The sequence below is a fragment of the Hevea brasiliensis genome, chromosome 3, assembly GCF_030052815.1.
Source record: "Hevea brasiliensis isolate MT/VB/25A 57/8 chromosome 3, ASM3005281v1, whole genome shotgun sequence".
Lineage (NCBI taxonomy): Eukaryota > Viridiplantae > Streptophyta > Magnoliopsida > Malpighiales > Euphorbiaceae > Hevea > Hevea brasiliensis.
Genome location: NC_079495.1, coordinates 99,215,462 through 99,232,299, shown reverse-complemented (window position 1 = coordinate 99,232,299; position 16,838 = coordinate 99,215,462). Strand labels below are relative to the sequence as shown.

The 16,838-nt window shown below is 32.2% G+C and overlaps 2 protein-coding genes and 1 pseudogene across 5 annotated transcripts; 1 reads left to right on the top strand and 2 right to left on the bottom strand.

Annotated features, from left to right (window-relative positions):
• Window positions 1-872: 872 nt before the first annotated feature.
• Window positions 873-8,124, top strand: LOC110634828 (putative serine/threonine-protein kinase). 4 transcript variants are annotated; one of them, XM_021783974.2, is made up of 7 exons: window positions 873-957; window positions 1,577-1,714; window positions 2,758-2,870; window positions 3,053-3,263; window positions 5,162-5,399; window positions 5,779-5,929; window positions 7,330-8,124. In XM_021783974.2, exons 2-7 carry the CDS (start codon window positions 1,642-1,644, stop codon window positions 7,690-7,692), a joined length of 1,149 nt encoding a protein of 382 aa, XP_021639666.2. In that variant the 5' UTR covers window positions 873-957; window positions 1,577-1,641; the 3' UTR covers window positions 7,693-8,124. The 4 variants fall into 4 exon arrangements, with proteins under 4 accessions (XP_021639666.2, XP_021639664.2, XP_021639665.2 ...); XM_021783972.2 differs by having other exon boundaries at window positions 920-1,049; XM_021783973.2 differs by lacking the exon at window positions 873-957 and adding an exon at window positions 969-1,331.
• Window positions 8,125-10,557: 2,433 nt separating this feature from the next.
• Window positions 10,558-11,871, bottom strand: LOC131178420 (clathrin light chain 2-like; annotated as a pseudogene).
• On the bottom strand, window positions 10,558-12,609 carry LOC110634831 (uncharacterized). Its single transcript, XM_058144145.1, has 2 exons — window positions 12,324-12,609; window positions 10,558-12,136 (listed from the first exon to the last, which is right to left on the bottom strand). Exons 1-2 carry the CDS (start codon window positions 12,605-12,607, stop codon window positions 11,932-11,934), a joined length of 489 nt encoding a protein of 162 aa, XP_058000128.1. The 5' UTR covers window positions 12,608-12,609; the 3' UTR covers window positions 10,558-11,931.
• Window positions 12,610-16,838: the final 4,229 nt, after the last annotated feature.

Sequence of the window (16,838 nt, the reverse complement as noted above, 5' to 3'; positions counted from 1 at the left end):
TTTTTTTATAAAAAATTTATATTATTTCTTTTAATATGACAATAAAGAATTTATGATTTTTTTTTTTATATAAAATTACTAATAAATTTATAAAATTTTTTAAGAAAATATTAATTTTTTTTACGAAACTGCCAAAATGTGATAGTCTAGCGTCTTATCAAAATGTGGTAAACGGTAATAGAAATCTGGAGGTTACCAGCATTTTTTAGGTAGCTATTAATATTTTTAATATATAAATAATTCTTAAATTTAATATATAAAAATAAAATAATATTTTAAATTTATTGTGGATTACTCTATAGTTTATTTTTTTATTTTATATTTTAAATGAATAGCTCATAATATTATAAAAATATATATTTTTAATAAAAATAATAATAATACATATTAAAAATAAAAATGCACTTAAATTTTGAGACTTTAAGTCATGGATCTTATAAATTTTTGAGATGAAATTTATATATGATAGGAGTGATAGAATGTGTTAAATTATAAAAGAAATGAAAATTGATATAAGAATGATACTAATAATATTTTGCAACACAATAATAATTATATAGAAAGAATTATTATTTAACAAGAAATAATTATTAATTAACATATTAATCTCTTCATTAATTAAAAATTAACAAAAATATAAATTAATATAAGAATGGCATTAATATTGTTGTGTAAGGTAATAATAATTATATAAAAAATATAATTCTTTAATAAGAAATAATAATAATAAAAAAATATTTTTATGTAAATTTAACAAAATTAAAATTATTAATTAATTGAATACACATATTCCAATGCAGATAAGAATTACTATGTTATAGATGTCAAACATTTATTTTAAATGAATTAAATTAAAATAAAAAATACTTTCATTAAATAAAAATATTTGGTCCATTTTGGGTGCATTTCAATTGAAGGACGAGTCTTGTACTTCACCGTTTATAATCGGCGTGCCTGGTAAGAAATGAATTTGACGGGTCCAACGACTTCTGTAGCAGTCATCGCAACTTCACTCCACCGATTAATGAATGAAACAAGAAACTTGATAGGTTCTCAGGCGACGCTGCATTTACTTTACTTTCCTCATATGCCTGTCGCTATCGCTTACGTTTCTCACCCCTTCATTTTTTTTTTCTGATTTTCTCTCCTCTTTATCACAACGTCCTTTAAAGCGGGAAACAAGTAAAAGCAATGAATACTCTGATTTCTTCGTCTTCTCCATTGGATTTCTGTTGTTTTCTTCTCTCTATTCACTTTCGCCATTGGGCATCTTCACTGCCCTTCTTCTTTGCTTTCCTTTATTTCCAGCCATACGTTCACACCCTGCTCAGGTTAGGGGTTGTGTCTTGCACTTTACTGTAGTTAGTGGTAATATTAACACTACAACTACAACTTTTGTCTCTGTTATTGATTTGTATTATTAATTTATTATTTTGTTGGGTTTTTGAGTTGTCTTGTTCTTCACCTTGATTTTCAATTATATACGTGTTTTATACATTATAATGACAAACGAAAGTCTTGTCATGTTGGTTTGAGTATCGTTTAACCTTTGAAATGATTTTCTGGGATAATTCAGGATTGAAGAAGAGATATGGTTTAAGGGTTTTGCTGAGTAGATCAGGAACCTTGAATTGGATTAGAATGAGCTTTAACTGCTTCGGTGTTTCAAATTGCTTCAAAGGGAAAGAAAGTCACAGCCAACAACAGCCAGAAGGTAAGAAAATTCACTATGCTTCAATTTTGTCCTGAAATTTGTTATTCCAGTATTTAGATCAGTTGATTCCATTACGTGATTGCCTTTAGTTATGCTTTCTAAGGTTTGGTCTGGTGTTGCTTTGTTTTTTATTTTTTGTTATGGTATCAGCTTTTTACCTTTTTTTATTTATTTATTTTTTAAATAGAAAGGAGACAATTGAATGTCTCTGGTGTAATGCAATACCTGGAAATTATTAAGGTGTTGTCCTTAGTTACCTGAATTCCTTATTACTTTTTTAATGAAAATTACAAGGACTTGGAGGTAACATGCATTTGGTGTTGCTGGAAGTGGTCAAACCAGGTCTTCCTTATCAAGCTAACTGGTTCAAGAAAATCTTGTGCCATTATAGATATGGGTGGATTGACCTGCTTATGGGTTAAAGTTACTAACAAACACTATGAACTAAAGCAGTGAACAGAGTCTAGCTGTGCTGGGTTCTGGGTCATAGTCTCTCCTCAAGTGAAGTGAGCATTAATGGGCTTGTTCTCGGTACTCAGTAGAGTTTCACAATGCAATGAGCTTTATTGGTTTGGAATCAAATTTTAGGGCTTATTGCTCTCAAACCATGATCCAAGGCATGTTTCCAGCTGACCATGGTCAAACTTTCTACGGATTGTGATTGTGATTGTGATTTATGGGCAAATGATTGTTAGTTCAGTCCCTTCTACACAGCAGCTGTTGAACTTATCTAATTTTGTCAGACAAACTTTGGCTTGACTCTAGGCGTGTCAAATTTTTTTTTAGCTGACGTAAAATTATGGATCCATACCGTACTACATTAAGTCCTCAAGATAAATGGAAAATTGTATGTAATTTAATGAGCGTTTGACTACTCAAGATTTGTCTTTCTGTTAAACATCTGTATATTTTCTATCACACCTTTTATTTAAAATTCAGGAGCTGTTAGTTTCTTTTTAATTTGATATTGAATATCTCCCTATTGGCATTGTTTACTTCAAATGGCGCTTACTTGCTTTTCTGTTTCATTTGTGTATGGCTAGAGATTGCCACCAGTAATGTGAGGATCTTCTCTTATAATACGTTGACATCAGCAACAGGAAATTTCCATCCATCAAACAGAATTGGTGGAGGTGGTTTTGGAGTTGTCCATAGGGTGAGTCAAATGCATATTGTTTTATTTTAGTTGTGTTTACAGTCTCTGCAGTGTTTATGGGGAAGTGGAGGATGAAGGAGGAAGTTAGAAAGAGAGTAAATATTAATTGATTCCTCTAGCATGAAACTGTGCATAGAATCATTTTTTTGAGTTCTTATACAGATTTGTGTTCATCTTTGCAGGGAGTGTTAAGGGATGGTACTCAAGTGGCAGTCAAGTGTCTTTCTGCTGAATCTGGACAGGGAAAGCATGAGTTCATGACAGAGATTAATTTAATATCAAATATACGACATCCAAATCTTGTTGAGCTCATTGGCTGCTGTATTGAAGGAAGTAACCGGATACTGGTCTATGAATATATGGAGAACAACAGCCTGGCAACTTCTTTACTTGGTAAATACCTGAATTTTGAAGCATCTTGGCTGTTATGCGTTTTTACTAACTAATTGGGCTTTTCTATTTTGGAGAAAGAGCCTCAGGGCGGCGCGCGGGGGTGGGGCTGTGGGGGGTGTGGGGTGGGGTTATTGACATTGTTGGGATTTGACTAGTAGAATAGTATATTGTGCCCAATCATTGAATTTAAGAGAATAAATAATTTTTTATGTATTGTTATTGAAATATCTGTGAATGCAGAAACATTTTTTTTTTAAGTTATACATTAAGTTTGAATATGTAATTTTAACATGTGGAAAAGATTTTTAAAATTCTTCTTAATCAGTTATCTACAGTAGTAATTTTGAGTATCAACGTGGGATTTGTCCCTCAAGTATTAAAAGAAATGTTTAAAATTTCACTTTTGACATGCTTGGATGAACCATTCTGTTATTTCATTGAAATGTATATTAGTCTGTCTATTGTTGTTAGATGTTTCTGAATCACACAAAAATATATTTTTGGGTAAATATATTGTGGTGGACATTATCTGAATTCTTCTAAGCGCACCAATATGCAATAGTGCATTTTAGGTATTGTTATAAGACATCTATGAATTTTATTATGTTCTATGTGTTAAAATGGAATTTTCATTTTTTGAACTATATATTTTAACATGTGTTGAGTTATATCAATTCTTTCAAAATCTAACATATAATAGTGCTTTCAAGTTTTTGCATGATATGTTTACAATTTTAAGATATTTCTGTTTATGTTTTATATGCAAAAAAAATGTTTTTAGAAGTATGAAATATTGCACTAAAATGTTACTGCAGTTTTCTCCAATTTTCTGAGACACTATGTAGAATAACCCTTTTTAAATGAGTACCTAAAAATATTCATGAACGCGAAAAAATCTTTTCATCTGTTGTGAGTTGATCAAGATTGTGGCAAATTCCCCCGTGAAAGAAAAAGAAGGGGAAAGAAATATTGTGGCAAGCACCTCAGAATAAGTACTATCTCAAAGCTAGCCACTAGGAGAAAATCTAAGGCTTTATCCATCTACACCAATCTCATACAAGTGTATTGTGGCAAGCACCTCAGAATAAGTACTATCTCAAAGCTAGCCACTAGGAGAAAATCTAAGGCTTTATCCATCTACACCAATCTCATACAAGTGCAGGACATTCAGCCCACAATTTTCCACTATGCTTCTGTAGCCGACATTCACATATGCTTTTTCTTTATCAGCTCTAGCTTAAAATATGCTTCTTTCATGAACTCATTAGTAACTTTGGTCTAGCATATGGCCTGACAACATGTTCTCCAGCCCTTCTACGAGCCTACTAAGTACTTAATAAGGCCTATAAATAGCCCTTTCTAAGTGTCAAGCTGCAGGCTTGGAGTTGGAACTTAATAAGTGCCTTGCAAGAATTCGCCCATAAAAGTTCACTGTTAGAGGAAGAAAGTCCAAAACTTTATTTGTTTTCAAATGACCAATTCAAGACATTGGAGCCACAAATTGAAACATCAGTGTTAACTTACTAGGGTGCAGTTGTCAACACACAGTAGCAATTTGTGATGCAATGTTTAGGAAATTGTTGAGAAAAGTGTTCCATGTACAAATCTCCAAATGTGTTTCAAAACTTGAAATATTACTTTTACATGATGTGAATTGAGTTCTCTAACATTAATGTATTTTTCCATTATGACTCAAAATGTTCTGTTAAATTTCAAGTATTGCTAGTAGCATGCTATGATGGAGTCTTCTTGAATCTATTTTGGGGCAGAACTGCATACTGCACTTGGTTTTGCATTAATGATGAGGTTCTTTACTCTGTCTGTGTGTGTGTGTGTGTGTGTGTGTTTGTTGTTTGTTGGTTTTCAAGTATGCTGATGTCCAGAAATAATTGCTTCAGGTACAAAAGGTAAACACATTGTTATGGACTGGTCTAAGAGAGCTGCTATTTGCGTTGGTACAGCGACTGGTCTTGCATTTCTTCATGAGGAAGTTGAGCCACCTATTGTCCATAGGGATATTAAGGCTAGTAACATACTTCTTGATGGAAACTTACAGCCAAAAATAGGGGACTTTGGGCTGGCTAAACTTTTTCCAGACAATGTCACTCATGTTACTACTCGAGTGGCTGGAACAGTGTAAGCATACATTTTTTTAGCATTTCAATTATTTATCAGCAGCCTTTACCTTTAGCCATCTCCAAAGTTGGTGAGAGGAAAATTACTAAGATAAGGTCTGAAATGTTCTTGGCTTGTTAGCTTACATACTGAACCTATTTTTTAGGCTTCATGACTAGCTCTTAGCCTATTACTATATAAAGAAGGAAAGTGAGTGTGAAATGTAATTAGCAGCATGAATTTGTTGAGCTATTAGCTATCGTGTTGCACAAGCATGGAGTCTTCTTTGTGAAATTAATTCTTGCTACATAATTGACTTTTTCTGTAAAGATTTGTTGTGTTCCTCCTATCAACTCAACATTGTCCTTGCCTATCTCTGATAATTTTTATGTTTCTGCAGGGGATATCTGGCCCCAGAGTATGCCCTACTGGGACAGCTTACCAAAAAGGCTGATGTATATAGTTTTGGTGTGCTCATACTTGAAATAATTAGTGGGAGAAGTAGCAGTAAGGCAGCATTTGGGGAAGATATGTTGGTTCTGGTTGAATGGGTATCTTTCTAAACTTGATTCATCAGTTGGGCTAAATGATGTTATTGCTATTTTTGTTTTCCATAATCCATATTCATTGAAGAACAAGAAAATGATTGCACAGAAAAAAAAATTTTGTGCAGGTTGTGTTCAGTTACTTTCTGAGATGTATCATCCTCCTTTGTATTTTACTGCTATCCTTTTCTTTTTTTTCTTTTGAAAGGGAGTGGGGGGAAAATAGTGTTCAGTTTTTGTGGTCTAACATTTTATTTAGAAGTTTAGTATTCAATAAAATGCAGTGTTGTCACAAGGGGCGAGGCGAAATGTAGGCACCTCGCCTGGGAAGCCTCCGGGCGAGGCGACTTCATCCAGGCGCTGCCTGCCTAGGCGTTCAGGCGAGGCCCAAGCAAGGCGAGGCGAGAAAAGGCAAGAAAAAGCAAGAATTTTTTTTTCGAAAAAAAAAAAAAATCTGAGAGAGAAAAGCTGATCAGCTTTTCTTTTCACTTTTTGGCACCACATGTGTCCCCATGCAGTCAGCCACCTAATTCCAAGAAAGTAAAAAGCTAGAAAAAGTTAAAAGTTGCCTTTTAGTTTTCCCAAGACTCTAATCAGGTCAGTTCTTTTCCCATTCTCCTTCTCCCATGCTACTGCTCCTCTCTCTTCTTTTTTTTGTTTTTTTTTTTCTCATGCGGCGGGCTGTCACTCCTCTGCTTCTTCTTCTTCTTCTCCTCTAAATCCTAAGGTTGCTGCTGCCATGGAAGAACATAATTAAAAAAAAAAAAAAGAAATAATATTCAGGAGTTAGAACCCTGTCCTGTGAACCAACGTGGCAGGTGTTAGAGGAATGCTTTTGATCTTGAACTTTAAAACATATAATATATTATGAAATTTGACAATTTATTGATTGTGTAATATGTTAGACTTTTTATATTTGTATATTTAATTATTTATTATCTTAGAATAAATTAGCGCCTCACTTCGCTCAGGTGAGTGCCTAGTGCCTTGGGCGATGAAGGACCTTCTCGCATTAAGGGCGCCTAGCACTTTTGACAACACTGATAAAATGGTCAAATCAATGAAATTATACAAATTTAACATCATAAAATAGTTTAGCATTCAACAATGAGCTAAGCTGTTCATTCAGTTTGTATTTTTTTTCGTCTTGTCATTTTTATCTCTATTTATCATGGTCTTCCCATATGAAGATAGAGGGTTTTATTCTATTGGAGGCAAGAAATGAACATGTTTAACTTAATTCGCTTCTATAACTATCCTTGCTCTACTATTAGTATGGTGTCATTATGGATCAACAAGGGCAATGAAACCTTAGTTTCATTTTTGTGATACAGAGATTGGTCTGATGCTTTTTCATGCCTTATTTTTCACCTTTTTAAGGCACTTAGATTTGAATGTTGTTGTAGGCGTGGAAACTGAGGAAGGAAGAAAGGCTTACTGATCTTATTGATCCAGAACTGACTGAATATCCAGAGGATGAAATGATGCGCTTCATTAAGGTTGCACTCTTTTGTACCCAAGCAGCTGCACACCAAAGACCCACTATGAAGCAAGTACTGGAGATGCTTTCCAGGAATGTCAACCTTAATGAGAAGGCACTAACAGAACCAGGGGTATACAGGAGTCATACCTCCTCTCAGCACTTTGGAGGCAGTTCAGATGAGACATCATCTTCCCAAAAGAAAAAAGGCAAGCAATCAGAATATTTTTCTGTAACATCTACTCAGTTTGATAGTGATCAGAGTGTGACACAGATGCTTCCCAGGTGATGCATTGGCTTAGTTCTTTGTACTCACCAGTGTTCTTTGCTTAATCTTGCTGACCAGAATGAAGGAAGCCTGTAAAGTCCTAGCTCCTTGTCAATTCTTCCCCACTAGGCCTGGCAATCTTTTTACTCAACGAAGTTCTTTAAGTGATAAATTAAACTTTTGATAAGAGAATGGTTTGGGGGGTCAAATGAGAATAATGGTAGTAGTAGTAGTAGTGGTAGTATCTACTATTTATACCACATGCAAATACAGATGTAACAAGTTGATAAAGCTATTCAGCTAATATGAAATTTGTTATGTAATTTCTTATGTCAAATTTATGTATTGTTTGCCTTCTTGTTGATACGGATCTGGTGTGTAACATAGCTGAATAACGAAAAAAGATATATCAACTAATTTGGAATTAAAACTTAGTTGTTGTTATCATCGTCATCGTTATCTTCTTGTCCTATTGATTCCTTCCTAATTTCTATTGGTTATCTGTTTAATTTTCCTCCTTTGCCACTTGCTTATTGGTCCTGTATTTGGTTGGTTGGTTGTGTGCTTTATTCTTTGTTGATAAAATCCAAAAGCTGTCACATTATTGCTTTATCTTCTTTTCTGGAATGATTATTGGTGTGAACTCGTTTATTATGTACAATAAATTTTTAGCCACTTGATGCATCAACTACAAATTCATGCATATGAGCACGTTCACACTGAATCCTTTTTCTTTTTCTTAATTCTTTCGAGTAGCTGCATCATGCTTAGTGCTTGCACTCCATGACTTAATTCTTCCATTGTTTATAAATGGTGAATTACAAATTTGTCCTACCAACCTAAGGTCAGCTACTTTCGTGAGAAATGAGTTAATCCTAAAATTTAATTTCATTAATAGAGTCCACATCGTTCTATTACTTTCTTTTCAATTTAAATTAATTTAGTTTTTAAAATTTTATTTTATTAACAAAATAATTTTTACATTTAAATTTTATATTTAAGTAATTATTTATTTTATATCAAATAATATATATTATATAAAATATAAAATATAATTATAATTATTTAAATATAAAATATTAAAAATAGTTAATTAGATAACAATACGTATTTTAAATAGTTAAAAATAGCTAATACTAAATAATAATTTTTACTTAATTCTTAAAATTTTTTTATTATGATATATAAGTTTTGTAAAAAAAAAATTTACAGTAATACTTTTCAATACTTAACTCAACTAAGTCTTTATCCCAAAAATTTAGGGTCGGCTATATGGATTCGTTTTCTTCACTCTAAACGATTTTGGGTTAAATCCTCAGAAATTTATAATGCTTCTAGGTCATGTTGTACTACTTTTTTCCAAGTCAATTTAGGTCTACCCCTTTTTTTCTTCCTATCCTCTAACTTAATGTGCTTTACTTGTCTAACTGGAGCCTCCGTATGTCTATGCTTTACATGACCAAACCACTCCAATCTTCCTTCTCTCAACTTATCCTCAATTGGTACCACTCCTACCTTTTCTCTAATACTCTCATTACGGACTTTATCTAGTCTAATATGACAACTCATCCACCTTAACATTCTCATCTTTGCAACTCTTATCTTAGACGCTTACGACTCCTTCAATGCCCAACACTTAATACCATATAACATAGCCGGTCGTATGGCTGTACGGTACAATTTTTCTTTCAACTTATTGGAAATTTTGCGATCATATAAAACTCCCATGGCACGTTTCCACTTCAACCATCTGGCTTTAATCCTATGGTTAACATTCTCTTCACATCCCCCATCTATTTGAAGGATTGAGCCGAGATATTTAAAGTAATTACTTTGGGATAGTACCACTCCATTCAAACTAACTCTTTCCCTGTCACCAGTTTGGCCTTCACTGAACTTGCAATGTATGTATTCTGTATTCGTTCTACTTAACTTAAAACCCTTTGACTCTAGAGTACTTCTCCAAAATTCTAGCTTTCTATTGATTCCTTCTCGCGTTTCATCTATTAGAACAATATCATCCGCAAACATCATGTACCAAGGAATACTCTCTTGTATATGTTTTGTCAATTCATCTAAAACTAATGTAAAAAGATAAGGGCTTATAGCTGATTCTTAGTGTAATCCAATTGATATCGGAAAATCTCTTGTATCCCCTCCCATTGTGCGCACAATAGTAGTTGCTCCTTTATACATATCTTTAAACACTTGTATGTACCTAATAGATACCCTCTTTTGTTCTAACACGTTTCATAGGACTTCTCTTGGAACACGCCTTCTCCAAATCAATAAAAACATAGTAATACTTTTCAATAAATAAATAAATTATTAAAATTCTTTTAACATGATATTCAAGAAAAGAATTATAAAAAATTTTTAAATAATCTATTATAATCTATTTTAACAATACAAAATCATACATAAATAATTTATAGTTACAATTTATAAAAGTCATGCTTTAATTAAATTTTATTATTTGAAAAATTAAACCAAATTTTATTTTAAATGAAAAATTAATTTAAAATGAAAAATAGAAAATAAACTTTCTTGTATAATTTTTTAGAATTAATTTAAAATTTGGATGTATAATTAGAAGAAAATATTTGAATACGTTAAAATAATTTATATTAAATAATTATAAGCTTATTTTATATTTAAATAATTATAATTATAATTATAAAAAATATAAAATAAATAATTACTTAAATATAAAATTTGATTATAAAAACTATTTTATTAATAAAATAAAATTTAAGAAATTAGCTTATTTTAAATTATTACAATTTGACGGCTGAAATTAATCTATTCGTAGAATCAAATGTTATGAAATAAATTGTTTCTCATAAAAATCACAAAAATTGACTTGTGGTTTAAGCAAATTGCAAGTTAACACAAAATATCGCACCCAACCTAAAGCCAAAAAAATTGGTACAACATTATCAATCATGTGACAGCTTTCTACCAACTGCTAGATGCCTTTCTATGCATAATCGCACAAAACCTTTCTACACAATAATTGCTTTATGCCTAATATACATGCTCAAAACAGGTGCCAGCTTCCAATATTTTAGTCCCAACTACATAATTCAACATTCTCAAGCAGCTGCTACAGCCTCAGGAGCTGCTGCAGCCTTAGTGGAAATAGCATTATTAAGAGTAGCTGTGGCTATAGGAGCTGCAGCCTTGGCATCTGTTTCTCGTTCTGCTGATGGTGGTGGTTTGGGCTTCATGGAAGGAGGGGGATTATGTTTAAGCTTAAGAAGTATTTGACGCATCCTTCACAGATCATTTGGCTTTCCAGGCTTGGGCCCTTGGATCACAACAATGGAGGGTTTCTTTTCTCTTGATCTTTCTTTCCTTTTTCAGGAATGAGCTGCTTCCAGTAATTCTTCTCAGCTTCAGCATGGAACTTTTCTTGATTTGCCAAAATAGCTGATATGTAAAATTAGAAATCAGAAAATTTTGAAAGCAGGATAAACTAATACCATTCTTCACAGAACTTAATGCAACATTCAATTGTCACTCGTTTCTCCTATTTCCCTCGTTTCATTTGCCTTTGAGGGATAGGTTTGGCCATAAAACATTGTTCTCCCACATTCATTTAACAACTTCTATTAATAATACAACCACAATTAAGTAGTCTCTGCATGGTTATTACTCAAAGATCACCCTAGCCCTCTCCTTAAATCAAAGAAAATCTCCAATAAATCAGAACACTTCAGACATTATTACCCCTTTTTTTTTTCGAAATGTGTTGATCAATTATGAACACTAGTAATTTTTTTTTAATGATCAGTTACTTCGATGGAATTTATTTATATAATATAAATTAATGCTTGTATGAATGCGCTCTTCATCAAAACAATTTTAGCGACAGTGCAGGTTTCCAGTATTCCTTTGATAGTATAAGACAAGACTTAGTCAAATGACTTAAGGTGTCACCCTACACCCCTCTTCCCAGCATTCAATAGATAGTGGATGTAATAAAAGATGTCAAATTGTCAAAATATTTCGCACTTCCCAACTTCATTTATAGCATAAGCCCTTTAATTCTTTCTAGGGACAGAACAGCAAAGACATTTGACCAAGTCCAATTTCAGATATGGTTCTAAGTTGCAGTCGAGAACTCTGATTCGAGCTAACACAGGATTGATTCAGTTCATGAATGAATATAAAGTTATGAACTTGTAACATACCCATAAACCAAAGCTGGTGTGGAATAGAATGGAGAGAGTGATCCAATTTGATAAGGAAATATAATTATATTAGATTAGTATCAAGAAGAAAGCTTAAAATAGAATATACATATTTGTCTCTCTCCTTCTCCGTATTAGACGCTTTGTTCTTCTTAATAGTCAATTGGCGCTTTCTATAGAATTCCCCCTTGTACTCCTCTGCCTCCTCTGTCATCTGCTGCAACATCTCTTCATCTTTCTCCTCCTCTTCAAGCCTAATCGCATACTGCCTGCAGTTTTAATTCATAGTTCCATGCATCATATCACCGTTGTCAGATCACCATTTTTAGAGCTCAAGTTAAAGTTCAAAACTCACCTCATGATTTATTTTAGAAATCGCGAGATAATCTAATTAAGCAATTAATAATCGCTGATTAGAAACTCACGGAGAGACCAAAACGCTATCATATACTATACCAGTAGGAGAGAACAGTCAAGAGCGCACCTTCGCCACTCTCTCTACGCAAAACCGTTCTCTGGCTGCATCTGTGCTGGAGGCCGCGAGATCGGACAGTCAGACGCGCCAAAACCTCCGTTAAATTCCTGGAAGGGGCGAGTAGAGATGGTGAGTCGCGACTGATCATCGAATGAGCCGGTGAACGAAGACAAGATTCTCTACTTCTTTCTTCCCAACCACAGCGGTTGGCGTGGGTGAGAATCTCACCGGTCGTCTTCGGGTGGACTTCAAACATTCTCTCCATTAAAATATGAAAACGACAAGGCGTGTTAATTTGCTTTTATTTTACCTTAACGTCTATTTTTTTATAAACTAGTCGTTTCAAAATAATACAGTCGATTAATACAAATAATGATATTTTAAAAATGTATATGAGCATAATATTTTGTAAATATATTTAAAAATTTAAAATTTATATATTTTACCCTATAAATTTATTTAAAGTAATATATATTTTTTCGTTAAAATCATTATCTTACAAAAAAAAATTAAATTATCAGAAAATAATAACACTTTACAAAAATATAAATATATAGCTTTGTTTATAATAAAATATAATAAAATATTATTCAAATTTATATTAAATGAGTTAAATTTTTTATGGAAATTAAATTTTTATTATTAAAACTAAATAATTTATTTCATTATTATTAGTTAAAAGATTAATGTCTTATTATGTTAATTTACAAAATATATATATATATATATATATATTTATATAATTTTGAAATATCATTATTTTCCAAGTTAATCTAATATGTTTTCTCTAAAGTGGTTACTTTAAAAGAATAAATACCACTTTACGAAAATGTACGAGACAAAACATAAAAATTTTGTAAAGTTTAAATTATTTTTTTAAGCAAAATAATTCTTCTTTGTTTTGAACACACTAGTCGTAGAAACTACCTTTACATTAAATCTTATTAATACATTCAATAGTATATACAATGATAGGATGTGATATAATCTAGCCCTAAAATCTGATGTTCCTGTATTGGACTCACCAAATTTGTATCCTATTTCATATGGATTAGACCCAATCATGGATCGACTCAAGTGTAGCGTATGGCAGATCAAATCATCTCCAATCTCATAGAGATTCGACAGATTGTTTCACCACGTGTGTGGATCAGACAATGTCAAGTCTACGAGTTAAGAGATCGATGCTATAGAATTAAGATTGGAATGAGGTGGACACGGTACGATTCAGTAACTTACGGTTAAAAGGAATCATGTTGATGTAGGCACATTTTTATTATGTACAAGTACATAAAAGCATAGGATTGGTCGACAAAATCTCTATGATCAGCTGTCACATCTTGCTCCTCTGTAAGGTATAATATGATTCCGTAGAATACCTAATAAATTATCGAATTTCACCTACCGATAACTCATTAAGTACCCTATAAAGAATTTTAAAATCATTTTCTTACTTTTAGAAGCGGTGAGCATTTTCTAATAGGTATTAAAACATTTAATTAGAGCTTGAAAACTAGTTAAAAAAATTTTTTGTCCCTTTTTATTTTTCCATAAATTTTAAGAAAATTTTGACAGAGTGTCATCTGTATTTTGATAAAACAGTTCTTCAAATACGTGAGAAAAACACTTACAATGATTTATCTCATCAACTCAACCTCCATCACAACAAAGTTCAATATCATTTCTCAACTTTCAAAATTCAAATCCATAATTTCCAATTCAAAGATCATCTAAAATAATACTAAGTAATTTCATTCAAATTAAAACAAAATACTTTCATTCACATTTCATTAAAGATAAAACAATTTACATACATCAATCCAAAATTTACATTAGAAAAATCCAACTAATATTATTACAAACTTTATACAACTGCTCATGACCAGTTCTACTTGTACATACATTTACATACATCAAAATAGTTATTACAATTAAGGTATAAAATATACCCGATAAAACTTCAAGGAAGGTGGCTCCACAATCCTCAGTAGCTCACTCTGCTGCTCCTCTAGTCTTTATATCTGTGACAGCAATAATAGCAATCGCTGAGTACTATGAATTATTGGTGCACAACATACTAAAATAATATTTGTACAGAATTTAAATCATACTTATTCAAAAATTGAACTGAACATGAGAAATAAATACAAAACATGATATATATATGCATTTAATCCAAACAATTTCATTTTAAAAGTCTCAAAATAAATTTCATAAAAACACACAGTTATATCATGCCATTCGAAACAATAATCATCTCAATAGCCAGAGGCTTATGAGAAGTCACATCACAAGGCTAGCTAGCTCAAATATATGGATATCCATTCAATTTCTTCTTCTACTGGCACACACCTTAACACTTCAGCCAGAGAAAGAATCAAAATTCGAAATTGATTTCCCCCACTAGTCGTGCTAGTGAGGCATTCAAATATATAGTTATGACACTATAGTTTCAAAACTGTCTTAACAATTTACTAAACATTTATTGCCATTTCAAACACAAATAAGTAACCTTTCAACAATTTAAGTCAAAAACATAATAAACATTTCAATTCATTCAAAACAATGTGCAGAAGAAAATTTACAGAAATTCTATGTTGTGCACAAACCTTATACGAGTCGCCTCTTGGCCTTGACTCGATGTCTTGAGTTCTTTCCCGGTATTCTTTTCCACTGAAACACACAGTTTCACAGTGTTTCAGTATCACAATTTATCATAACTCCAAAAATAAATTCAAATCTACTTATACCTAGCTGTAATAGGCTAAACTTGACGTTCTTTAAAATTTGTATTTCAGGGTTACTATTCACGATACTATTCAAGTCAATTTGTTGACTTTCTAATGCTTAATAGGTATGGAAATTTTAATTTCACCCACATATCACATTTTGGTTACCTAATTTGTTGGTTTTGGTTCTTTTCTCAAATTTTAAGTCTTTTAGGAAAAATTTCAAATTTTCAGTTTTGGTGTCTTGTGTTGTATTATTCCATTGGTCATGTTACTGTTAGAATTTGGCTAATTTTTTTCATAAAAGTTGTTCCTTATTGTCTTAACTTTATTTTCCTTTTTGAATCACTCCATTTGGAGTTTTGTAGCTCAAGTTATAGCCATTTGAACATGGCTTGCCGGATTGGTCTAACCCAGATTTTCTGGGCACCAACTTGGTTCTGGCAGTTTTAGGTTACTAAATTTGGGTAGCTAAATGACTTGGTTAAGGGCATAATTTTGACTTGTGTTCTTCATGAAAGTTGTAGGGCTATGTCTCAGCTTTCTACTGGTAAAATTTCAGGTCATTTGGACCTGCCTAGCCCAAGTTATGGCCAAATAAATAAACACTGTTCATTTGGTTATTTTGTATAGGTAAGTTTGCCTAATCCGGATTTGGCCAATTTGTTCACTAAGTTATGGTCACTTTCTGAGCGTGATTCCTAAATAAAAAATGTGTCATTTTGTGTCTAGTTTCATTCTCAATTGGCCTCACACCAATTGGGTTGGTAAATTTTCAGTTTTGGTCCCTGAAAAGGACCTTGGTCATGCTGCCTGCAGAATTACCATATCCAATCCAAATTTTAATTTGGTTCTAACACTTCTTACACACCACAATTGGTTATACATGACCATTTTTCAACTTAGGTAAGGTCAAACACATCATTGGCTAATTCTCACATTTTTCCTCCCAAAACTCTGGGTGCCAAAACCCTAATTTTCATGCTTAGCTCAATTCATGCAATTTAAACATACAAATCACCTATACAACATTAATTCACCAAGATTTCATGTTTAACCTAACTAAACACCATCAAACTCTAGATAGTCACATGTTGATTGAATTTTATAGGGTTCTAGATAGTCATAATTTTTCATGTTTTCATGTAATTCTAACTACTTTAATCTTAATTCTACACTTATAATTCAATTAAAGTTAACAGTGAGAGAGCTTACCTCTTATGAAGTTTTCCTATCTTCTTGCTTCCTCAATTTTTCCTCCAATTCTTTCTTCTAAACTTCTTACCAAGGCTCAATTACTAATTTTCCTCAAGAAAAGTAGGGAATTTAAGGGTGAAATTAGGATTTAGAAAAGCTTATCATAAGCTTTCATGGAGGAAAATGAAGAAATGAGAGAGAAAGATGAGAGGGATGGGCGGCCAAGGAAAAAAAAATGAAGACTTAATTAATTTTTTTTTCTTTTAATTATCGTTTAAGTCAAAAATTATCTCAACTTTTCTTAATTTAAAAATTATCATTTATTGTGTCATCCATGATGTCATGGAAGGTGATGTCATAAACTTTTTTTTTCTTTTTTTTTTGCATTTATTTTTCTATTAGTTCTTTAATTTAATTTCCGATTTCAAAATTTTCTTTTCTCTGATTTTATTGGACAGTTAGATCAGGAATCAGTTTTAGGGTAAATTGACCAAATTGCCCTTCGCTGATTCGATCCGGTTTGCTAGTTATTCAATATTTCTTCCGGATCCCTGACCTAATTATTTGACC